Raw genomic sequence first — 21,969 nt, forward strand, 5'->3', positions numbered from 1 at the left:
CACGTTGAGAGAAAGGTAGGGAGCGCGTCTCCGGAATAGGGAAAGGGCAGCAACGAGGATAGAAAGAAGAAACAGCAATAACGGCATCATTATTATGACCACTGGTAGGAAGTGCGAAGACGGTACCGCAGGAGAAATTACACAACAGAAGTGGGATCCCGACTTTGCATCATATGTAGTACACTTGAACGACAGACAGACACACTCACCATCCCGGAAGAAAAGCGGAAGGCAATACGTGCATTTACGTTGAAAATGGTCACTAACTTATCGCCGACGCAAGCAACAACGTAACACCAAGCAGCAGCAGCAGCATAGGCAGACGTACATACTCGCTCTTGGAGCGTGCGCAGCTGAACGTGGCAGGCATACGCGTACACCCACAAAGACACATCCAATTCCACTAGAAAGAGATAAGTGAGCGGGCTACAATGTGATGGAATCACCCAAAACTACTGGCATAGTAGTATCTGTTGAAATTGCTGTGTCCCTTCGGGACGATTGACAAAGTCTGAGGACGTTGCCGTTAGGCAGGGCCTGCATGTCCCGAAACGTTTTATGCTGTTGGAGACATGTTATGTCCCGCCAGGAACACTATATATATTTTATAAGGTTTCTTATTTTTTTTCTTTCAGGTATATACATATACGATTATTAGCAACAGACTAACTGCGTGGTCGAAAGACGGTCCGAGAACGTGTATTGTTGTCGTACGGATACATCGATCGATTATTTGTTCAACGACATTTCTTTTTCTAAATGTTCCTCGGTAAATTCTCGTAGTAATCTCAATGGTAACGCGTTTACCAGCAATGCTTAATAAATGATTCGTTAATAGCCAGGGTTCGCAAGTAGTAAGTTTTTGTTCATAGAACCATTCAACTTATAGAAACTCGGCCATCTGTACTTTAATGTCGACTAATCAAACTTACGTATGTCGTTCTCTGGTTTATGACAATACACGATACTAACGAAGACACACTTCGGTGCTACCAGCACGTGTTTGAATATATCTGAGACTTTGCAAAGAACCAGCTAAATGAAAACAATAAGAAAATGCCTAAAGAGGACCCTGAATTTCACTTGTTCATTTATCGAACCCTGACCGAGCTAATTACCCTAGAATCGGGAAATTCCAATAGAGTGCATAGAAGTTTTACGAAACAATACTCTCAACGGCCTAAAATTGATGTCAAGCGTTTACGTTTACGTGTTCGAAAAGCGTCACCTCAAAAATTTCCAGTCGAGCTATGAATTAATATTATTATACAATGAATTTTTTACAAAATCAGGGCGCACTCAAGGTCCGAGTACGAAAATCATAGATGAATTTTCGCTTAGATTTTCCTGCAGTTATGACAAAGTATGGTTATTAAGCTGGAAAGCATATGTTTGCCCTGTGAATAGGTCCAGCTCCACACCGTATTTACGTAAATGTACAAATTCAAAAAAAACTGTGCTTTTTCATGAAATGCTGTATGATTATTCAAAAAAAACGCGTTCGAACGAAGAGACTTAGAATAAATATAAGAAACATAAAATAAGAGGCTAGTTCGACTAATCACGAGGAGAAGGACATCTTTCTCGGCCCACCCAAAGGAAATTGCTCTATAGGCATCCGAGTTAGTGTCCAGGATATCGAATAAGAATTCTTGTTGCTGACATCCTGGCGCTAAGCGCCAGACCGTCGGAAGCACCTAATGTTGGATCAGCACCAATATCCTGCCAGTAGAGCTAATTTTGTTGAGACAAACTAGTAGCAGTAGGCCGCCAATGGAAAACATGTCGACAAACAGGACTTCGAGCAACTGCCTGCCTTATACATTTGAGACACAGACGTTCAGAGCTATTTCTCCATTCTTGCGTCCACTGTCTGCGCCTATGCACCTATTCGCTGTTCATCTGTACCTTAAATGCCAGCGTCGACAACGCAGTTACGATTATGCCCTCGCTTATTATTACCTACTTTCAGCTGCCCGTTCGGGAGTCGTTTCCCTCAAAGCATCTTGCTGCATAGCGCGAAGTAGTCCCATTACGCGTTGGTGTGCATACTAACACGACCCGTACGATTCAGCCCTGCTAATCCATTATGGTCCGCCGGCGTTCCGGTCAACTCTTCCACTTCTTGATTGGCTGGCTAACTAATTGATTCATTCTCGTGGTCCTGTTTGCATGGACGTCAGTGAATCTCTAAGCTCATCCATCTACCAGTTATACTATCCATTTGCATCCGTGCAGCAATGCCGGAGGCTAGCGCCATCTATTATGATAGTAATAGACAAATACTATTAGCAGCAAGTATGATCTATGATCCCAACTAATCATCCTGGTATGATAAGCTAAGATGCCGACGTTCATTTGATCAGGGCAGAAAAACAAAGAAAATAACAGATGTCAGCCAGATAGTTAACCGACCGGTTATTCTATCCAATACGAACCTACGACGATTTAGCTAAGCACAGCAGTTTTGGAGAAAGCTGTGGGTGGAAGCTGTCGCTGAAGCGCCTTTGTTGTTGGAAGGCCAATACCTCAGACTAGCGTACTTGTCAATTAGAATAGATAGATGAGTGTACATATAATGTAGGCTCGGTCATTTCTTGAAGACTACATAAGGTCAGGTGCTCGATAGCAGTTTTCCATGTGCATTGCCAAGGCCGAAAAGAGATGTTACGAAATTGAATTGAATCTTACAATATCTGTAGAGCTGAGTTATATGTAAAGGTAATAAATCCTCTGCTTCTTCGCAAAAACACCGCATTCCTCATTATTTTTCACGCAGGCTGCTTCTTCTCCAACGAAACTCTACTCGTTTTCATAAAAAGCAAAAAAAAAAAAACATCAAATTAATTCGTAAATTACGCTGAACTGTGCGATTTAGACCGGTTACATCTCAACGGGTCTAAAAAAAAGTTGTCTATTTACAAAACAATGAAGCGCTGTTTAATCATAAACAACAACAAATTCATCCTACTTAAAGGATTAGACTCTAAAGGGACTGAGTGATTTTTTTTGATTGACTAGGGATGAACGATTCTGAACTCAAAAATCTGTGCATCACCTTTTAAATCTTCCTGATCGGTACATCCCTAGAAAACAATGTTCTGATGCCCACAATCACCAAGTCTTTTATTACCCAGAATTGATTCTCAACTGTTTCTTGAAATACTACTGACGAAAAAAAGTTCTAGAAAATAGATATTTCAAGTTCTATTTCTGGAGCCGCATTGGCGTTATGTCAGACGATGGCTGACTTCCACAGAGGAAAAATGAACGTATGCTAACACCTCTGCTATCACTGAGACCTCAAAATATTTATATTCGGTGCGCGAACCCATTTCCGTTAAGTACCCCAGCAGAAAAAAGTTTTCCGAACTTGTTCATCGTTCCGAATCCGTCAAGCTGAAAGCTGCAGATTCTATACTAGTGGTAACGCTAATCATCGCTACTTCGTCGATACATCTTTGCGCAGAAGTGTTTCTTATCTGGACAGCCTAAAATATTAACGATGCTTTTGACCGACTGCTGTAACGCACCGTCTACGGTGATCCAATTGGTCGTAAGTGCAGCAAGTTCTACCAGACCATTTCTCTTTCTTCGTCTTTTCTGTCTGAAGGGATCGTCTAGCCGGGCATTGTGAAGTCGCACCATGGAGGCATCAGCAGATGAGAGTCGCACGGCTGCGGCCGGTCGCCTTAACTATGTTATGAAGCACACGTCAATACCAGGCTGTCAGGGGGAAGAACGGTAGTACGCTAAGGATGTTCCGGATAGCAGTAGCTCGGCATACGAAAAAATTAAGTGGAATTGCTCGTAAGTTATTAAGTGGAAGAAAAGCACGCCAAGAAAACTAGCAATGTAACTAGGCTTGTTTGACCTCCCTATATCTTAGAGAAGCAAGCGATAAAATGAGGGTGTCAACAATGTCCGAGTATTAGACATAGATGCTTAAAAAGGATACTTCCGGATCAGTTATGAGTGAAGTTCAGTTAATAGACACTTAAACCATTAAGAATTGTATCTATGCGTGTTATATGCTTTCGTTGTACCATTGAAATCAATCTTAAAAGACAATTGTTAATCACTATAACAGATCGATCGAAACTGCATTCGCCGAGAGAACTTCCTGCAGACGAATATTTATTTGTGACAACGAAGAACTTTATCTATCAAGTATCCATACGATAGGTTACAGTTACCAGCTGCGCTACATCGTGCCAGCAAGATTTGCAAGTTCCTAATCTTCCAAACATGCGTTTCCAGAATGTGATTTGGCCCCTATTTGTATTGGTATGGAGTACGATCTTAGAACCGTTTTCGTGGGCTGTCCTCGACAAGCTTGTAGAAAATGTGTTGGAAAGAAGGGCAGCCACAGGTGGATACTTTACAAACAGTAAGAGCTAAAGACTTTTTTTTCTGGTGTTCATTTGGTCAAACGCGCCACCAGTTTAAAAAAGAAAAACCTAAGACTACTCAAGGTTTTCGTTCCTGTCAAATTAATAATATAAGTTGCCCACTAGCGAGAGCTGTTTCAACACATGCTATGTATGATTATTTAAATTTTGATTCATTCGAAACGCACGTATTATAAAGATCTTAATATTCTGCTCAGAAGAAGTAAATCTGTGGCTCTCATCCGTATACAATACACTCAGTTGTCGCTTCACATAATGATTAAGTTACTGTACCCAACCAGCTTAGTCGTAATATAAAACCCAGAGGCGAAGGGGTCTGTCCCAAACGACAGCTGACCATAACGGGTGGGTTTTAATTGCCATGCAGAAATCCATGATCTCTACAGGTAGTACCAGACGTAAAACTCAAAGCATGTCTGATCTGACATCTGTCATAGCATGTTTCATGCCTTATTATATATAGCTACCAGATTTACTAACAAACGCTACAATAGAAGGTTATTTTAACAATTGAACGGAAAATAAATGCTATTATCAAACATTGTTATGTACTGTAAATCACGTTTATACGCGTGGGGCATTCCAAGAAACGGCGCAAATCATCGACTGACCATTTTACACGATCTTGATCAGGGCGACCTTTCAGTTCAGAACTACAGTTCAGAAGTCATAGAAGGCAATTGAAATTCCCCTGAAACCTATTAATAAAAATATTGCAGACAACGCTATTGTGAAACAAGCACGCTAGATGTGTTTGTTTTACATACATATGTTACTTCATGTAATTAAGTCAATTATTTTTCTGCAAAGGCAAAGAAATTTTACCGAAATAGAGTAAGATGTAGCAAAACGATAATTTGCGTGCGTACATAGGTTTGAAGAAAATCAGTAAAAGTAGACCTATTTTTTGAAATCGGTGTTTTTTTTTTTTATTTACAGAGAGCATTAGGTACCACAATCTAAAAAAAAAACATAACGAGTTGTTAATTTAATTTTTACCTGTTTAATCATCACTATAAGTAAGCTGCGCTTACTGAAAGCAAAAACTTATTTAACTATTTTAACTTTTCTAGCTATAATCGATATCTTCGGTGACATTGCGTCGACAAATACTTAACCTCCCAATAAGCGTTGATTTAAAAAGCATCGTAATGGCATACATTATACAAGTTTGGCGGTATTGATGGTTGTCAGTTAAGTCAGGTGTGCTAACATAGTCTGTATACTCGCCTCCGTGATGTGTCGCGTGACCTCGAGTTTAGGCAACGAGGGATCGTTGGTGTTTTCGTCAGCTCTTCGACAAGTTATTGATGATCAGTTTTTCTGCGGGATCTACGTACAGTTCGATGACGCGTTAGAAAGATCCCTTACCACTATTTACGGCTACCGAATGGCCAAGCCAATTCTGGGCAGAATTGTCATCCGGATGATACAGGCTGCTACAATGGTGTTTCAGCGCAGCGGAAGCAGATATCTGAGTCAGATCAATTTTTACCTCAAAAAACTTCGACCACGAGCCGTGCCTAAAATTGGTATCAGCTAATGTGTGCTATGGTATGGGTGGGCTGATGCTGCCAGGTGAAACGGGGTGGGATTTCAATATCGTCTGGGGTAACTAGTATTTCTTATTTACCCTCCAATTTTCGTTTATCATGAACATCGATAAGCGGGCCATAAAATCGTTCTTCTTACAGATCCTATTATTACCTCATATTCTGCAAGGTGGGGCACAAAATAGGCTTATAGTGTGGCAAGTCTAGAGACGGGAATATACAAGCTAATCATTAGGAAGGAAAGTGAGTTTCCGGTTTAGAGGCGCTGTTTGAACTGCGAGTCTGCTTTTTCCACACCGTAAGCAAAACATTTTTGAATTCGTTCCGCGTATTTATAATAGCTGGACGACCACAGGCTAATATGTAGATCAAATGCAGGTTTAAACGATTTCCTTGACAACCCGCACATACCCAATGCAAAAAACTATTGCATTCTTGTACACTTGACAAATGATGATCCACATGGGTTCGTGGGCTTTGGAAAGCTATCGGGCGTGTGCCATGGCCAGATTGAACAGACGCATGCTATGAGCATGGTGATTCGACACCCGGATCAGCAGTGGCAATTGGATCTAACGTTCGTGCATGAGATCGGTCATCTTTTCGGAGCGGAACATGATGGTAAGAGTAACTATTTGGCGTACATTCAGTGCATCTCGGTGTTTTTGGTGGATGAAAATAGTTATTTTAGTTGGACCGTCCTTCAGCGCGTACGTTAGCTATAACTAAAAGCATATAGTAAATTGCCCCTCGTAAGTTACATTTTATATGGATTTATACACATAAAATATGGATTATTCCGTATTTACTATTTAGGCACATCTTTTATCGCTGCACTGTTCAAAATTTACATAGTGAATAACTGTTAATATTAGCACCTTTTGCCTCCCTAGGAAAAACATGGCTGAATCAGTCTTATGCTTCTCACTGAACGCAGTTGCCTACACTTTTGGTTAACACCATTGATTGGTAGTGAATATTAGAAGTATATTGCATTACCGGATGAACGTGTTTTTAAAATGACCTTCTATTTATATTTGAAGGAAGAGCAACATTCGTGTACTTACGTAGTTTTTTACGTGTCTTGCGGAATGGTGTGTAGGGATACCTGGATTAATTCCTGGAGACATACGATGCCCTCTATCGGAAAACGAGCCAGCCAATTACATCATGCATCCTCGGTCCCGTTATAGCTACCACGAAAATCAACGCAAGTTCAGCACCTGCTCCATCCGCAGCATCCAGCATCATCTGGCGTTAGTAGAACTATTACGATATATGTTCTCGTTTTAGTCCTTTCTGCAAACTATCGTCGACAGGCGTCGGCCTCATCATATATTCAATACTGCTACTATGGAAACACTGTAGAAGTAAATACAAATAATTAAAGCCGTATTTATTTAGCTCTTAATAAGGCCGGATGTCATTTCGGGTAGTAATGACCTTTGCGTGGACCTTTGTGGAGACGATTAAATCCCCATGAATCTTTTCTCATCTTACGAGTATCTATAATATAAGTACTATATAACCACTCAATGACGCCTTAAGTGTTTGATGCCGTCTTAGTCATAGTAAGCAGCTACAATGAAAAAAAACGCTACTACGTGTTCGCCGAAGCCTAAATGTGGATGTTTAACTCGTTGCGCATCACCATCATCGCAGGATTGTTTTTCAATCTGGAGCATACAAACGCTGCATGGACAGTTTTTCCTATGAGACCTGCGGAATCAAGCTGAACAAGGGTCCCTGCGCCCCTGAGGAAATTAGCCCAGAGTTTACGGTCGACAATTGCTGGCCGCTGTCCTACGCGACGTGAGTTTTTCGATACAGAATAATAAAAAGTAAAAAAAAAAAAACATACCTTCAACCTAGATCAGAGACGTGATTTAGAAGCGACTAAACACTACTGAAATCTATTAGATTCTCGGTCCGATCACTTCAACGACACGAATCACAATTCTGTTAGGCCTCCGAAAGAGTGGCCACAGTGTACCGTAACCGATGGCGCATGCTGCAATTTGACGTCGTGTAAATTCGCTAGGCACGGTACTGTCTGTCAGGCTGAAACGAAGTGCCACAGAGCTGCCACTTGTAACGGCATATCGGCAGTATGTCCTGAGCCTCGATGGAAACTTAATGGCACACGGTGCGGAGATGCTAGTTGCATGGGAGGTAAAGAGGATTGAATTTTTCTAGCGTATTAACAATAACAAGCAAAATCATGGTAACCAATATGGCCGATATTCAAATGACTCCATTCTTTACTACTGGCGTTGAATGATCCTCTAATAAATAATATGCATGCTGTTCTTTGGCTGCGGTTCCGTGAAACAATATTTAGCCACTATTGTTGACGGCCGATCGTTTAATTGCCCTGTTTTCCATATTGTGTGCCACTATTAGCGTCACCACAACATCTACGCTGTAGGATATTGCAGAATTTTTGCGCGTAATTACAATTACTCTTGTTAATCGTAGCCGTGACCTATACGGTCTCCATCTTCCCGTAATACCCCCCGCACCATCCATGATGAACGTAACTCTTGTAATGTTTCCACTAAGCACAATGATATCTTACTCTGGGTTTCGCACTTATCTTGTAGGTTTATGCGTAGGGAGTCTTTGCGTATCATTCGGCTTCCAGCCGTGTTTTCCCACCAGCAGTGTAATCGGCGAGATGTGCCATCCATATTGTTATGGTACCCCGACAACGCTGTTGTCTGTCTCTTCAAACAACTGCGTGCCTCTATGTGAACTCGACAAATCTGTACCCTGCACAACAATCATGACTCCAGGTTCGTATGTTCCAAAGTATAATCAAATAAAGTTTCCAACGATACTCCCGATAGAAATTACTTGCGCAGTTAGGCTTTCGTGAGCAAATTATGGCCAAAAAGATTCTAAGCGCGAAGCAGAATTGTCGTCGTGGTTTGGATGCGAGGTTCCCGGCTATGAATCCTCTCTTGTTGAATTTCTGTAGTGTGAGGTATAAGCTTATAGCGTAGAATGAACTAAGATGAGCTAAGGGCATTGCGGTTCTTCAAGTTCGAGTACGCTTGCTCCCCGTTTTAAAGAACGGTTTCATCCATCGTATAAAATAAAAGCCAAACAACATATGTGATGTTGAATGATGTCTAAGTGAAGCTAACATTTTACCAAACACTCTTGGAAACTGTAGAAACTTTACACAGTATATATGGCCCTGATGATCCGCATTCAGCTTGAGCGCTACGACGGTGGGTGGGATAAAGTACCCGATTCACAATCACGGTATGTCCAACTCGATCTCCAGCTGAGATTGCGTTTTTTTTTTTTTTTCTCTTTTCTCACGAGCGTCTGTAGCGTCCCGTTTGATCTGTAGCGTTGTAGATCCTATCGATAACATCTTCAAAGGGCTCTTTGGTCCGCCACGGACTCTAATGCTTAACGGGGTGGCAGGAGTTTCTTCAACTGCTTGCAAAAGCTATAGAAATAGGCAATATTTATAGAAATAAATATTGCGCACATTGAAATAGGGGAACTGGTTCTAATGTTTGTTTTTGCGTGGGCATTCCTGACAGGTTCCAGGTGTGGGAGACATGGTGTTGGCTGGTGTACCTTCAGCGGAGAATGCCATCGTCGGTTCGATGATAATCACGAATTGAACAGGCTAGCGACCCTTGCACCCCAAGTCCTCACGCTGACGTTTGTTTCATTTCATATCGCTGCTATATATTGGCTCATGACTCGCGTCAAATTAGGAAATGCAGCTCGCAGTCAGGCCAAAACACTTGAGCAGGACGTGAACTTGTTCATTGATTTCATCGAAGCTATATACCCAGTTGCCGACAATCCGACCAAGCAACGTTCAGACAGTAATGATGCATATGTACACATGGTTTCATAAACAAGTGTTAATTATTATTCTGTGTAATAGAGAATGACCGCGATGCCAAAACAATCGCCTTCCTGTGACCTTTCGTCGGAACACTTAGTAATGGTAGGTCTAATCGAGAATATTTCCAGGTTTATGCTAGACTAACCATTCCTTTCAAAGCGCTGCACAGGGTGCTGGTAGTCGTGGATTTGCTGACCAAATTGAATACACTCAGTAGAATATTGTAGGTATTCGATTGGTAGTAAGGCCCAGTGAGCTAACAAGACCCCCTCTCGTTTTTAGACTCTTGGCAACAAGTAACAGCGAAATATTCGCTTTTGTCTTTACAGAACTTTAGAGAAAACTTGAGCATTTCGCGACACTAAACGTATCAAGATGAACTAGCAGAGAAAAAAAAAACACCAATAGATTTTTAGCAAATTTTTATTAAATATTTGATTATTACCTTCAAGTTCATTTCTATTATGGTATTATCTTTGAGAGATGTGTACATTTATTCATATGCGACAGGCATAAATATATACAAGATTAGATGATAACGCTTTCGTGAATTGACAAACATTCGTATGGGTCCCGTCATAGCCCGCACCTATTCCTGGCAATAAATGGTAACATCTGCGTACGTACCACCCACTGTCCGACGAAATAGCTCGTCCCGCATAGAAGAACAGCCGTTGCTGATAACACATACTTGCTGGTTTTCCTTAAAGGGAACATTTCGAGAACTGCCGGCTTGAAAATCTAATTGTTTCTCGGGCCGCCTGAATTTAGTCGGTTCAAGCCTTAGCAAACGTATATCAACATAGTGCAATCGTGTGAGCGTTTTCCTAGATTATGGACAATCATTTGGACACTTCATCGGCCAACCGTTTCGAGCACAGATCTTGAGGCTTTCAGGAGCGGACAGGCCACTAGAGTTGTTCTAGGTGTTGTTTCGCGATACGCCTTCCTAACGCGTGCGCGAGTTGCCCAATCTATTGACAAACTGACACTTTTTTGAGCATTTTCTGTTTAAACGCCTAAATTGATTTGGGAACACTCGTCATTGTTCGAGCACACACTCGGATACAGCTTCGTAGAAAGGGAGGGATCCAGTTCCACAAGGTCCAAACGGCACACAAGAACCGACGTTGTCGCAACTACTTCAGCGTCTACGGCTCGAGCAGATTTATGCTATTGAAATGATATTGCCACCCAGCGTACGTGGCCTTGCACAATAATAGACGGATACTGCTGTTGTTACTAGAAGAGAGCTTCGATTACGTAGGAGTACGCTGCAGCCGCTGATAAACGGGAGTATAACTGAGAGTGGAGGCGGGTTTGGAAAGTGGAAACAATCGTATCGCTAGCGGACGGCGAGTGTAATGACGGGTTGGACGAAGGCCGGACGCGGAGATTCTAGTTAAGCGCTAGTTCTTAGCAAACAATTAGAAGAATTACTGGGTCAAGCGAACCAAAAAAAGCAAATGTAAACTAGGTCGTCGAAGAGATTAGCGAGCCTCACCAAATGTCGTAAGAATATATAGTTCCGGTATAGTTATCTTAGCTGCAAATATGGCCGTCTACTTTGTTCATTAAATGTTACACAGCAGGCTTAGCTGACTGGTTATCCATTTTGCCTAATACCGTTAGCAATGTAATAAATACAAGTACGTGTCGACTCCAAATAAACTGTTTTCGATATATGTCCTGCACAAATATGTTTATCGGTCTATATTTGTTTGTAGCGCAAAGTTAGTATTTAGAAATTGCACCCTTCATTCAATGGTTCAACTTATGGTCGCCCATCGAACTGTAAACAATCAGTACTCAGTAACTACGTATGAATTCTATTAACTCTAACGTCTATAATAAACAATCTGTTATAGACTAATTTCATGAAAAGAAATTTTCGGCATGGGTTTCGTTGCTCGATTTATTGTGTTTACTTGTGCAGTGATTTACTGGACGTTTAGAACAAGAGTTGCGAACGCAAGGCCAACATGTAGGTCTAGACAAGTGGACGGTGAAATAGCAACAGAAATGAAGGACCTGTTATTATCGCAGTAACCTGTCGGCTGTTGCGTGTTATTTTATTATATAATAATACAGGCCCAGCGCGGCGCCTTGATCATTTCAGAGATCGCTTCACAGAGACATATCGTATTATAACCGTTACGATTTTCAACAGCAGTAGGAATTCATGGAAGTGTTGTAGCGCGAGGCCTTGGGTGGCATGCTTAGGTTCTATAATCAAGGAATCAGCAGATCGTTCCATCAACAATCTGTAGATGTTTATTGGGCATAGGTACAGAATTGGATGATGGCACCGTCGATACGGGACTACCTTGTAATGACAGTTTGAAGGATGCTGTTAAGACACGTTTTGTTTTCCTTACAGGGCTACATTTATGAACGTCCCTATACAAGCCTGTGCTTCGCACAAAGTCTAAACCTCATACATAGCTCCAAAATCCGAACAAGTTCATTCAGTCTCTATATGCTACAAGCAATCTACCTAAAAATGATTATCGTGGTACTACAAAACCATCATCAACAAACATTGCGCATTGAATTATTTTCACCTCTTGAGGGAACTAAATGTCTAACGGAACTCATATTGCGCTTTACGAACAAATGACAATGTTGGCGAAAGCTTCACATCAATAGTCGCCTATATAGGACCACCACCATAAAACGATTGGACTCTAGCTTATTTGGGCCATTACAAATGATGTCGGAATAGTCTCAAAAACACGATGCACCGGTAAGTTGTACGCGAGTCAATATCAACTATATATAATTTAGTACACAGGGCACCATGTATTACATGTGCAGCATTGTGATGGAGAGTTGTAATTTTTTTTGAATACAATGACATTACTGTCCTGAAGTATCTCCTAAGTAACCGATTTCCACGTCCGATCTAATATACACTTGTTAGGTTTTTTAGTACATAATGTCCTCCCAATCGCACATAAATTTAAGGAGAAAGGTGGCCTCGCAAAGCGTATTTGTAGAGGCTGGTGGAAGTGATGGGCACGATCGAGGTCTGGCAAGCGGCAAAAGTTGTCGAAACGAACTGCGCGCACCTAGCAGTACCGAACAAAAATATAGTTCAATAGTTAAGTGTTTTGTATAGGATAGCATAAACAATAATAGAACAGTTGTAATCTTCGAACTCTGATGATGTTCTCCTGATGGCTTTATCGCTACTTGCTTTTCATACTTCAATTGACTCCTTTCTCTCAAGCTTCGTGTCAGTGATTTTCGAAAATCCAGTTAGTAAAAAAGCGCCATTCGTTCCATAACTGATATATCAAGAAAACCAGGGTTCTGGCAGTATTAGTAAAGTGGCATTTAAATCCGGCGATTGTGATCATGAGAATTTTTTTTGCCAAAAACGAAGTTGTCTATACTAAGAGTTAGCTCTTAAAACACTAATAGCGTGATATTTACCAAATGCAAAGCCCGTCGTGAGGATCGCTACCGCCAGCAGGAGACATCCTAGAGCGCCCCACGCCGAATATGGAGCGCCAACAGTAATCATTGTCCAAAAATTACGCCTAGGTTACTTCAAGCCTTCTTTTTTAGGTTCGCTATCGTTGACAACTTGCCTGCTTAAAAAACCACCAATAAAACATTGAGATGTTACACAGCGAACTCGCCAGAAACACTGACCGGCCACTTCGTATACTGCAGCTAGCTAAACGTAACTCACGCGCTGCGCGTTTCCGACGGAGTGTTGTTACTGTGTACTGGAACTGATAGGAGTAACAGAATTCAGAACGCGAAGCAAAATTGAACCCTAAATATTTGTTGGTCGGCAAACGCTCTCGCACACGCGTGTCGAGAAGGGCAAGGCCACGGAAAGGAGGTCGAAATTTGTAGTTTGTTGAAAGCCGGCACAGTGTTATATAACTGGAACTGTCTATCATGCTTCGAGTTGATCTTAGGATAGTAACTTGCATAATTTTTTAAGAAGTAATCTGTGAAGAATGAGCGCTAAACGGTAGCGATTCATAATGCTATTTGCATGTAAACTAGACGGTAACTATAAGCAGCGGTCAAGTGTGCTGTGAATAAAAGGTTCGCGCAGAAATAGGCCGGACGGCACATGCTACTGGCAAAAACATTTATAGATAACGTATGTACTGGGGTGGCACAATTCTCAATGCAAATGGTCCATGCCTGTGCACACTGCGCGCAGCAATTCATTCAGAGAATGTAGACTGATTAACTTACACAGATTGCGGTATTTCATAGCAGTTTACTCACTGGGCTATAAAATATACGAGGGTCCAGGTTCTAAGGCTTGAGTGCTCGAGCTGTGTAACATCCGCTAATCTCTGCAGGGAGGGGACGGAAGACCTACAAATTGTGTACCATGCACATGTAATCAATTTGCACACGCTCCACGATAACGTTTTCAATGTTTGTGCATACCAACGTAGTCAGCGGAATTTAATGCAGGAAGGATTTTCTATTTTTATCGAGCGTCTGACGTTTGTATACAGAAGAGTGCACAGTTTCGAACACTTCCATTGGCGAGCGCATGGTGCTGCTAATACGACAAAAACAAGACGATCGCGCGCCACACTCACCTGTCACTGCTGTACAGGGCGATTGCAAAAACACAAGCGCGTCAAAAATGCTAAACGTCACGATGCCTATCGGGAGCGATGTTAAGCATAACCGTAACAGCCAATGCAACTCCCGCAACGACAGTCACGTCAAGCTGCAGTACTTGAGCCTTGAGACGATTAATGTGACAAAAGATGTCTCGACTTTGTCGAGAAATCATGATGAAAAGGACGAGGTACTTAATATTTTGACCATATAATTAGAAGAAAAAAATGGTAATTTTGTGTTGCATTTTATTACATAGGGTAACTCTAATCGCGGTAACCAACGGCATATTTCTCTTCAATATAATACGTTAATAGCCACTTCATTGACGTAATAACATGTACTCTGAAATTCAGCAACCTCTAGATACTATGGGTTTGCAGCACCTTTCTCATAATAACACTCCCTGCTTCTATTTTCATTTGCGTACTTCAATATAATAATCGTGCCAATAACAGCGTCTACCGACTTAATCGTGCATTGAGTTAATGTAACGAAACAGAGCACGTAAGGAGAAATTACTGAAGTATACAACGCTGTTACATGAGCGTAGCGTGGTCAAAGGTAAAAAAACAAATCGGGATTATGTATATATATATTCATTCTGCGTTATTTTCGTTAATTAGCGGAGCATCCTTTGTTCATAATCGACAGAATTCATATTGCAGGTGGTTCTTTTTGATGCATCGAGCATCTGGAGTACTGTGCCGGCTCCCCAACAAGCCTTGCTGTCCTCATTGCAGGTTCCCGTTGAGCAGCTGCCAAAGAGGTCGTCCCCGCTACCTTCACTCCACGGGGATGAAGTACGTACGCGCTTTTACCCTTAATATTGTCTATACTAATCATAATTCTGTCGTACTGTATGAACGCTAATTATCCATGATGTTTAAATGCTGTAGAAATAATGCCATGTGCTCCTGATGGAGGATTTCAACGAATTGTCAACCGTACAGTGTACCACAGCTCAAACGACCTGGAATACCTAGAAATATCTAATTCCGCACCTTGATTCAGGTGACGGAACCCAATCTATCGCGGATAGGATCAATGGTGCCCGACGGGTCAGGGTATTTAGGTACCGCGGCCAAATGGCAACTTTGGAACGTTTGGGATTTCTGTGTGCTTAGGTGTCTGCGACAATGCGGCCCCTTTCGAACTGAATTCAAAAGTAAAATCGACGAAACTAACTAGGAAAACAGACGTGGATGGACGAAAGGGAGGTTGAATATAAAATGCCAATAACAAACACACATCTTTTGCCTTTATTAGATTTATTCGCGTACGAAGGTGGCGCTTGCAACTGACCCGTAAGGGAAAAATATGCAACGATGCAATCGATCGGAACAAGGATTACACTCGAAAAATAATGAATATGTTTGGCCTGTAGAAGTAGTAGAGCAGGATATCTACCTCACGCTCTGCGTAACTCTTACGGAAGTAGAATTCCGGAAGACTAAGGCAGCACGAACGTGGTCCACTAGCAGTTTTATAGTATATAATTCTATACTCTTAAGCTGTAGATGCGGAATTATCTGTCGAAATATGTCACGAATATAAGCATAACAAAAACGCCAATGAAAAGACCACTAATGGCTATTTATGGCTCTTCAAAGTACAGGCTCTATGTATATACTTAACAAAGAAAATTGTTGTAAAGATATGTTGTAAAATGGAGGAGGATGTAAACGGTAAGTTTGTTGAGTCATTAGATTTTTTCTAAAGTTTTATGAATTTTATTACATGTTTGAAATGATACTTCGTCAACTCATAGAAAATTTAACAAGTCAAGGAAAACGACAGGGTACGCAACAATAGACGAAGCCGGTGTGCAATGTAATGTATACGGAAGCCAATGCCGAACTAATAAAGTTTCCGACGCAGATTTTCACAAGTAGACTATTTAGTTTTTTTTTAAATAACTTTGCGAGCTGCATGCAAATTTCTCTAAGATTTATATGGGCTACTGCGGAACAATTTTGAAGCCAATGGGGTCTTTTGCATTGTAATTCGTGCTCAGCTTTGTAACGCTATGTATCCATCCGAGCAATAAGCCTTGTTCCATTTGCAAATTTTTACCACCCCAGATATAGGAATACTCCCTTAATTGGATAGCATGGTATTTCCGAACACATGCAAGCTCCACTAACATAGCTCCCAAGGCTGCTCGAAATTAAACCTATGAAAGCCAGAAGGCTAAAATTATATGCTCAAGTTACCGCAGCCTTCCGAACATCAAATACAAGTTCTGCCGGGTCGCAGAACATTTGTGCCTGTCCAGGTGTCTCCGGAGTAATGTCACAAAAGGATTCTTATTCGCGTCGTACTCTCCTTCTCATCTCTGAGGACTACTTCCCTCTCCTAGCTCCAATAGTTCTCTATCCAACCTCTTCCCCATTTGCAGGCGCTCTAAATATACGAATGTTTTCCTCATCCGATTCGATACAAGGGCGTTACAAAGCCTCGTCTGGAATCAGGTACTTCGCGCACATGTAAAAGCACTTAGACCCTTTGTCGATGACATAACGTTCTACTAACTTAGCAGAGATAGTGACGTAAAAGCAAACAAAACCAATTGGTGTCAATTTAAGCAATTTCTAGTGCAGAGTACAGGGTAAATTTTTATTTCGTCTAAAGCGGTGTGGCAGTGTATGTCTAATAGCAGTAAATGTGCACGTTGTAAAGCTATCGACCTCTGTTGTTCACCATTTGAGGCTTAATCTGATTTGTGTAGACTGACTGAAAGCTACTCAAGTGGTCGAATTTGATTGGCTTCTCTATACACGAATGACATTTTGTTCAAAAACAAGGCCATAGAGTTGATTGCACAATGAAGAATTTCCAGCGACGCCGCGTCTACCCGTACGGGCTTAGTGGTGGTGACCTAGATGGGAACCACATACATTCCGAAACGTATCAAGACGACCAAGAATCAATGAAGGATCGCGGCGATAAAGGCCTCTACTTAGAAGAGGCTTTTAATCGACCGCAACAACATCAACAAAAGCAAAATCAGCGAACAGAACAATGTACGTCGTGCAAAGGACTTAAATGGTACTTCCGGGCGTACGTGTACGGACTGCATGCACTGGTCTACGAATATTTATCGGTAACCATTTGTTAAACTCATATGCATACTAATTTTAAGTTTCCAAACATCTCGCGTTGTCATATCTACGAGTTTCTATAGTTACGTGCTTTCAATTTAACTGCCATATGTCATATAACGATATGCAAATACCTAATAAAAAAAAATGCTCACGCACAAAATATTGACTAGAAAAAAAATTGTTATCCACAACGTTGATTTTCTGCGACCTGTATCTCTTGTGTCTCGCAACATAGATAGGCTCAGTGTTTCAATCAAATGTTTAATCAGTGAATCTGAACAATTTGCGTCGAACCGTAGTAGGGTACATAAGAAATGATCTATCTGTTGCAGGACTTGACCTTTTCAGCTTATCATTTTTTTTTCTTAATTCAAGCGATTCTGCATTTAATAGCGTGATGCGTTCCTCAGCTAATTCTATACTATGTCGTAATTTTCAGCTTCTGCGCCATCGCGGCGGAAATGACCATTCCAGTGATACTGAAGAAAGTTTCTTGGCCTCCTTGCCATTTGAGGCCGGCTTTCCTCTGCGAATACTCACCTATATGACTGTACTTTGGGTGATTGAGTTTCTGTATTTGCGATTTCATATTTTTGTTATACCAATCCTGATTCGCGGTGTGGCATACCTCATTTTCGCACTCACCATTGACGCCCTCTGTTACTACATCTGTAGTGATCTAGCGCTTGGTAAGTTTAACGTAAGGTCACATCTACTGTTGTTTCGCTACCGCTATTGTTATCGCATGCTGCCTTTTACATACTGTGCTATCGTATATAAAAATTGCATCTCAATGGAATGTAGGTAAGATTATGCATCTATATATTCACTATATGCTATAAGGGTGACCGATTTTGCGTCCCCGAGAACGCATTCTATATATATGCTATCACATATCGCAGACGAAAGCTTACTTGCTTCTTTAACCGTTTTTAGTTCATATGAAAATCATATGTGGATTAATATCTAGGTACAATTTTTTTGCCCCGCTCAATTTGATGTAATAATATCGATTTACTCGATTCCTACTGTTGTTCTTCGTTTCTAGGTATTACAATAGAAGCCTGCCCTGTGTGGGTTGTCGGCCTGATCTTTATCGAAAAACTCCTCACGGAAACGCTACTTCGACGACTTCATTATTGTTCAGTTGGACAGGGACACATTAAAGTAGGGCACAGCTCTTACAGGCCGTATAATCACTGATAGGCTAATTTAACATTTTCGGCATTAACATATACTCACTTATCCCTTGCTTAAAGTTCAAGTAGCAACAATAATGTTATTCAAGTGGCAACAGCAGTCATACTGCAGCTTTATATGCATTTTGTCCTGAGGTTCCATTCTTTATGTCGTAGGTTCTAATATTTCTAGACAAGAATCCTTACGAGTCAGATCGAACGAATGTTAAAAGTACATCGTGTCGCTAAGCTAATTACCCATCAACCTGCGCAGAAGACATAAACCTCACGGCTTTCATAATAGCGACTAAAGACTCTTAAGCTCGTAGACATATAGCATTTCAGGCCAAGATTCAGCTAACCACAAGAAACCCCTACTCATTTACCAATAACCAAATTGACCTACGAAACAAAACCAACAGCTTCGAGTTTAATATGCGTATGTTGTTATTACCACATATATTCTTCTAGGATGACCTCGAGCTTTTTATCGAAGGCCTCATGACGCCACCACCACCAGGATGCTGCGGTGGAGCGCACCGTTGTCCTAGGCATCGCAGGTCCCTCAAACACGCAAACGGCCATTCCCAGTCGCACGATTACGGACGCCAGCTTCATCAATGCCATCGTGGCGAACTGGAACGAACTCATGATCCAACGATAGGCTACGCACACTCTACCGATGACATTGTTGAAGGTATCATGTCCTTAAGACCGGTGCGATGGCCATCTAGAAATGCAGCTAGCTTGAAGGAAATCACCGACCGTTTCCCTATTGAACCTAATGAAATTATGGGAGACTTTCCGCAAAATCAAAAAAAATCATCGGAGATTTTTCCACAAAATCAAGATATCATCGAAGAGCTACCAAATAAACTAGAAGAATCTTTTTAGTCAAACATGCATGAAAGAGCACCCTAGCTAGCAGAAAAAAACGTGCATTTAAAAACTCAGTAGGATCTGCACAAATGTTTTATGGTTCTCGCAACGAAGGCTACATAAACAGAATATGCTATACCTAACCGAAAAAAAATAGCTTCCTGTACTGCAACAATGGCAAAGGACTTAGAAATGTAGATGGATAGTAAGTCGAACTGGTAGGATCGAACAGCACGCTAATTCAGCGGAATAAAAACAATACCAGCCTTGATAATGAGCTTCACTGGTTTTATTGAGGAGATCAATAAAATGCATAAATATTTGTAAGTGATATCAAAACAGTTCCGATTAATTTCTGTTTCGAGATATATTATTTCTGTCAAACCGTTTCACATTTATCTGAAATAGGTTTCGATAAAAGAAGTGGAGCTAGCACTCTTTGAAAAACAGCTTAAACGTCATGAAAACTAATAAACCTACTGTTATGAAGAGAGATTACCACGGCTATGATAATGACACTCAATATAAAAAGAGCATTAATTTAAAAATGAGAGCTCGAGACATTTTGGTCTGAACGCAGGACTCTTATTATTATTTTTTTTTGTAAAAACCTTTCTGTGCTTTTACGCGGGCAAAAAAAATCAGGAATTTTAAAATATTTATCAAATTGCCCTGTTATGAATTTTGAGCTTCTTTTAAACTTAAATAATACTGAAAATATTTACTTTCTCAGAAAACATGAATCTTTCTTTAGATTTTTTTATACCTGGTTTTTATTGAATTGATTGACCATACATGCGCCTGAAGCCGACGGCCCACCGTTTAGAACACATAGTTACAGAACTCCTGACCCCACTATAATTACTTTACCCACCATAATTCTACTCACGAAGATCATAAATGGATCGAAGCTTCGGTTTCAAGTTGTTTTTCTGTTTGGGCTAAGGTTGTAACATGACCGAATTATGTTGCACCAAAAAATTTCTAATATAAAAAATCAGCTTAGGCAGAGCGTATGCTATCGTATTTCTCATAAAGAGGAACACCATATAAAACGATACCGTGCGACATAGCATAAGACTCTGTTTGATAAAGATCTTTAAGCCGACACTGCTGGAATTAGACCTTGTAGCACAATGTAAAAGCTCCACTAATACAAAATAAATATTCTATCTTTTCCTCATTCTCATACAGAAGGTATGAAGGTAAAGTGATCTTACTTTGTGGTATTAAAGTGCACGAAGACAAACTTAACTCTTGCCAAACCATATATTTAAAAAACAGTGTTACTGAGTGAATAAATCTATTCCATGTAATTGTCTAAACAAGTGACATTTTCGAGTTCCAAGTGTTTTTATCATGCACCGCAGTCGAGCCGGCACGTGCAATATCTTTACATTAACTTTGTATCCGCTGATGCGTTTGCATCCAGTAAACCTTACAAATTCAAAGAAATGTCTACTTAACTGGACGCTTTCGCGATAATCGTTCCAGCTTGTTTATTGTTGTTGGCTCTCGCATTCTGGAGCACACTTCTATATTATACGAAGACAAGTAGGCACGAACATAGCAAGTAGTACTATAAAGTTAAAAGTAAAACGTGAGTGTGATAGAACTAAATGTACGTATAACTGCAACATATCTCTACATAATGTTTTTAGCCAGTTTTTAATGATTCTATTGACACTTGCGTATGAGTGAACTTTTGCTGTGCAGGCGACGCTAAGACGTCAAATATCACAAAGGTGAATAACTGTAAAAGATTAGAAGAACATTAACGCAACAATCTTTCCGGAAAATGTTATAAGGAAGAAAGGTGAACTTGAAATAAAGCGAGGACAGAGATCGAGTGAAATCAGGTAGATCGTAAGGATGCGCAAGTGTAAGCAAGCGAGTACAATAAAGTCTGAGTAACAACAGGCCATGCCTTCCGGACATAGCTGTGGGTAATTCTCATATCTACCTAGAAAAGGCTCTGCCGTGTCATTGTCGGTGACATGAGTGCGACAGGCCACGCAAGCTCAAATCGAAATAGAAGATGTCATCTCTCCCTCATGTGGACTTATTGGTTGCTTAGTAATTTCGTCTAACAATTTTACATGGTTGCTATCTACGCTGTAGTTAGCAAAATAGATTCCTTGGGCTTATCGTACACTCTTAAGAGTGCTGTGAGGCACATTGATAAATTTCAACGGATAACCATTGCACTAGTTAAATTATATGATGCGTGCAATCATGTGTGAACTTTTGAATTAATTTTTTAAATTAATTAATTAACTTCAATTAAGTCAGGAGGGCAGAAGTTACAGATATGCAAAAACAAACTAAACACACGGAGTCGACGTATATGTTAAC

General features: G+C 40.8%; 2 protein-coding genes and 2 long non-coding RNA genes across 7 annotated transcripts; 3 read left to right on the forward strand and 1 right to left on the reverse strand.

Annotated features, from left to right (window-relative positions):
- Nucleotides 1-3,714: 3,714 nt before the first annotated feature.
- LOC147757523 (uncharacterized) lies at nucleotides 3,715-5,813 on the forward strand. Its single transcript, XR_015320563.1, has 3 exons — nucleotides 3,715-3,810; nucleotides 4,261-4,390; nucleotides 5,675-5,813. It is a non-coding gene; the product is annotated as an uncharacterized LOC147757523 (long non-coding RNA).
- A 14-nt stretch (nucleotides 5,814-5,827) lies between these two features.
- On the forward strand, nucleotides 5,828-16,344 carry LOC111245256 (disintegrin and metalloproteinase domain-containing protein 10-like). Of its 3 annotated transcripts, XM_086979491.1 has the most exons (10): nucleotides 5,828-5,944; nucleotides 6,344-6,586; nucleotides 7,068-7,221; nucleotides 7,628-7,777; nucleotides 7,932-8,137; nucleotides 8,569-8,760; nucleotides 9,526-9,944; nucleotides 10,172-14,640; nucleotides 15,119-15,253; nucleotides 15,465-16,344. In XM_086979491.1, the coding sequence occupies exons 1-7, from the start codon at nucleotides 5,839-5,841 to the stop codon at nucleotides 9,849-9,851; spliced, it is 1,377 nt and encodes a 458-aa protein (XP_086835617.1). In that variant the 5' UTR covers nucleotides 5,828-5,838; the 3' UTR covers nucleotides 9,852-9,944; nucleotides 10,172-14,640; nucleotides 15,119-15,253; nucleotides 15,465-16,344. The 3 variants fall into 3 exon arrangements, with proteins under 3 accessions (XP_086835617.1, XP_022649113.2, XP_022649114.2); XM_022793378.2 differs by lacking the exon at nucleotides 10,172-14,640; XM_022793379.2 differs by lacking the exons at nucleotides 10,172-14,640; nucleotides 15,119-15,253; nucleotides 15,465-16,344 and adding an exon at nucleotides 9,144-9,235 and having other exon boundaries at nucleotides 9,526-9,661.
- On the reverse strand, nucleotides 6,488-14,239 carry LOC147757524 (uncharacterized). Of its 2 annotated transcripts, XR_015320562.1 has the most exons (5): nucleotides 14,100-14,239; nucleotides 13,281-13,438; nucleotides 7,827-12,913; nucleotides 7,033-7,188; nucleotides 6,488-6,690 (listed from the first exon to the last, which is right to left on the reverse strand). It is a non-coding gene; the product is annotated as an uncharacterized LOC147757524 (long non-coding RNA). The 2 variants fall into 2 exon arrangements; XR_015320561.1 differs by lacking the exons at nucleotides 6,488-6,690; nucleotides 7,033-7,188; nucleotides 14,100-14,239 and having other exon boundaries at nucleotides 12,091-12,913; nucleotides 13,281-13,421.
- Nucleotides 16,345-16,799: 455 nt separating the features above from the next.
- On the forward strand, nucleotides 16,800-20,818 carry LOC111245722 (uncharacterized). The gene is made up of 4 exons (XM_022794422.2): nucleotides 16,800-17,556; nucleotides 17,997-18,246; nucleotides 18,606-18,724; nucleotides 19,207-20,818. The coding sequence occupies exons 1-4, from the start codon at nucleotides 17,278-17,280 to the stop codon at nucleotides 19,627-19,629; spliced, it is 1,071 nt and encodes a 356-aa protein (XP_022650157.1). The 5' UTR covers nucleotides 16,800-17,277; the 3' UTR covers nucleotides 19,630-20,818.
- The last annotated feature ends 1,151 nt before the right edge of the window (nucleotides 20,819-21,969 follow it).

This window comes from Varroa destructor, unplaced genomic scaffold (genome assembly GCF_002443255.2).
Source record: "Varroa destructor unplaced genomic scaffold, Vdes_3.0 BEIS01000002.1, whole genome shotgun sequence".
In the NCBI taxonomy this organism is placed as follows: Eukaryota; Metazoa; Arthropoda; class Arachnida; order Mesostigmata; family Varroidae; genus Varroa; species Varroa destructor.

Bases quoted from the DNA above. Each gene is read 5' to 3' on its own strand.
- LOC111245256 (XM_086979491.1), top strand. From the start codon at position 5,839: ATGATACAGGCTGCTACAATGGTGTTTCAGCGCAGCGGAAGCAGATAT. The intron at 5,945-6,343 runs GTATCAGCTAAT...GATCAAATGCAG, and splicing joins ACGAGCCGTGCCTAAAATTG to GTTTAAACGATTTCCTTGAC. The intron at 6,587-7,067 runs GTAAGAGTAACT...AATGGTGTGTAG, and splicing joins TTTCGGAGCGGAACATGATG to GGATACCTGGATTAATTCCT.
- LOC111245722 (XM_022794422.2), top strand. From the start codon at position 17,278: ATGAAGAATTTCCAGCGACGCCGCGTCTACCCGTACGGGCTTAGTGGT. The intron at 17,557-17,996 runs GTAACCATTTGT...CGTAATTTTCAG, and splicing joins TGGTCTACGAATATTTATCG to CTTCTGCGCCATCGCGGCGG. The intron at 18,725-19,206 runs GTAGGGCACAGC...ATATTCTTCTAG, and splicing joins TTGGACAGGGACACATTAAA to GATGACCTCGAGCTTTTTAT.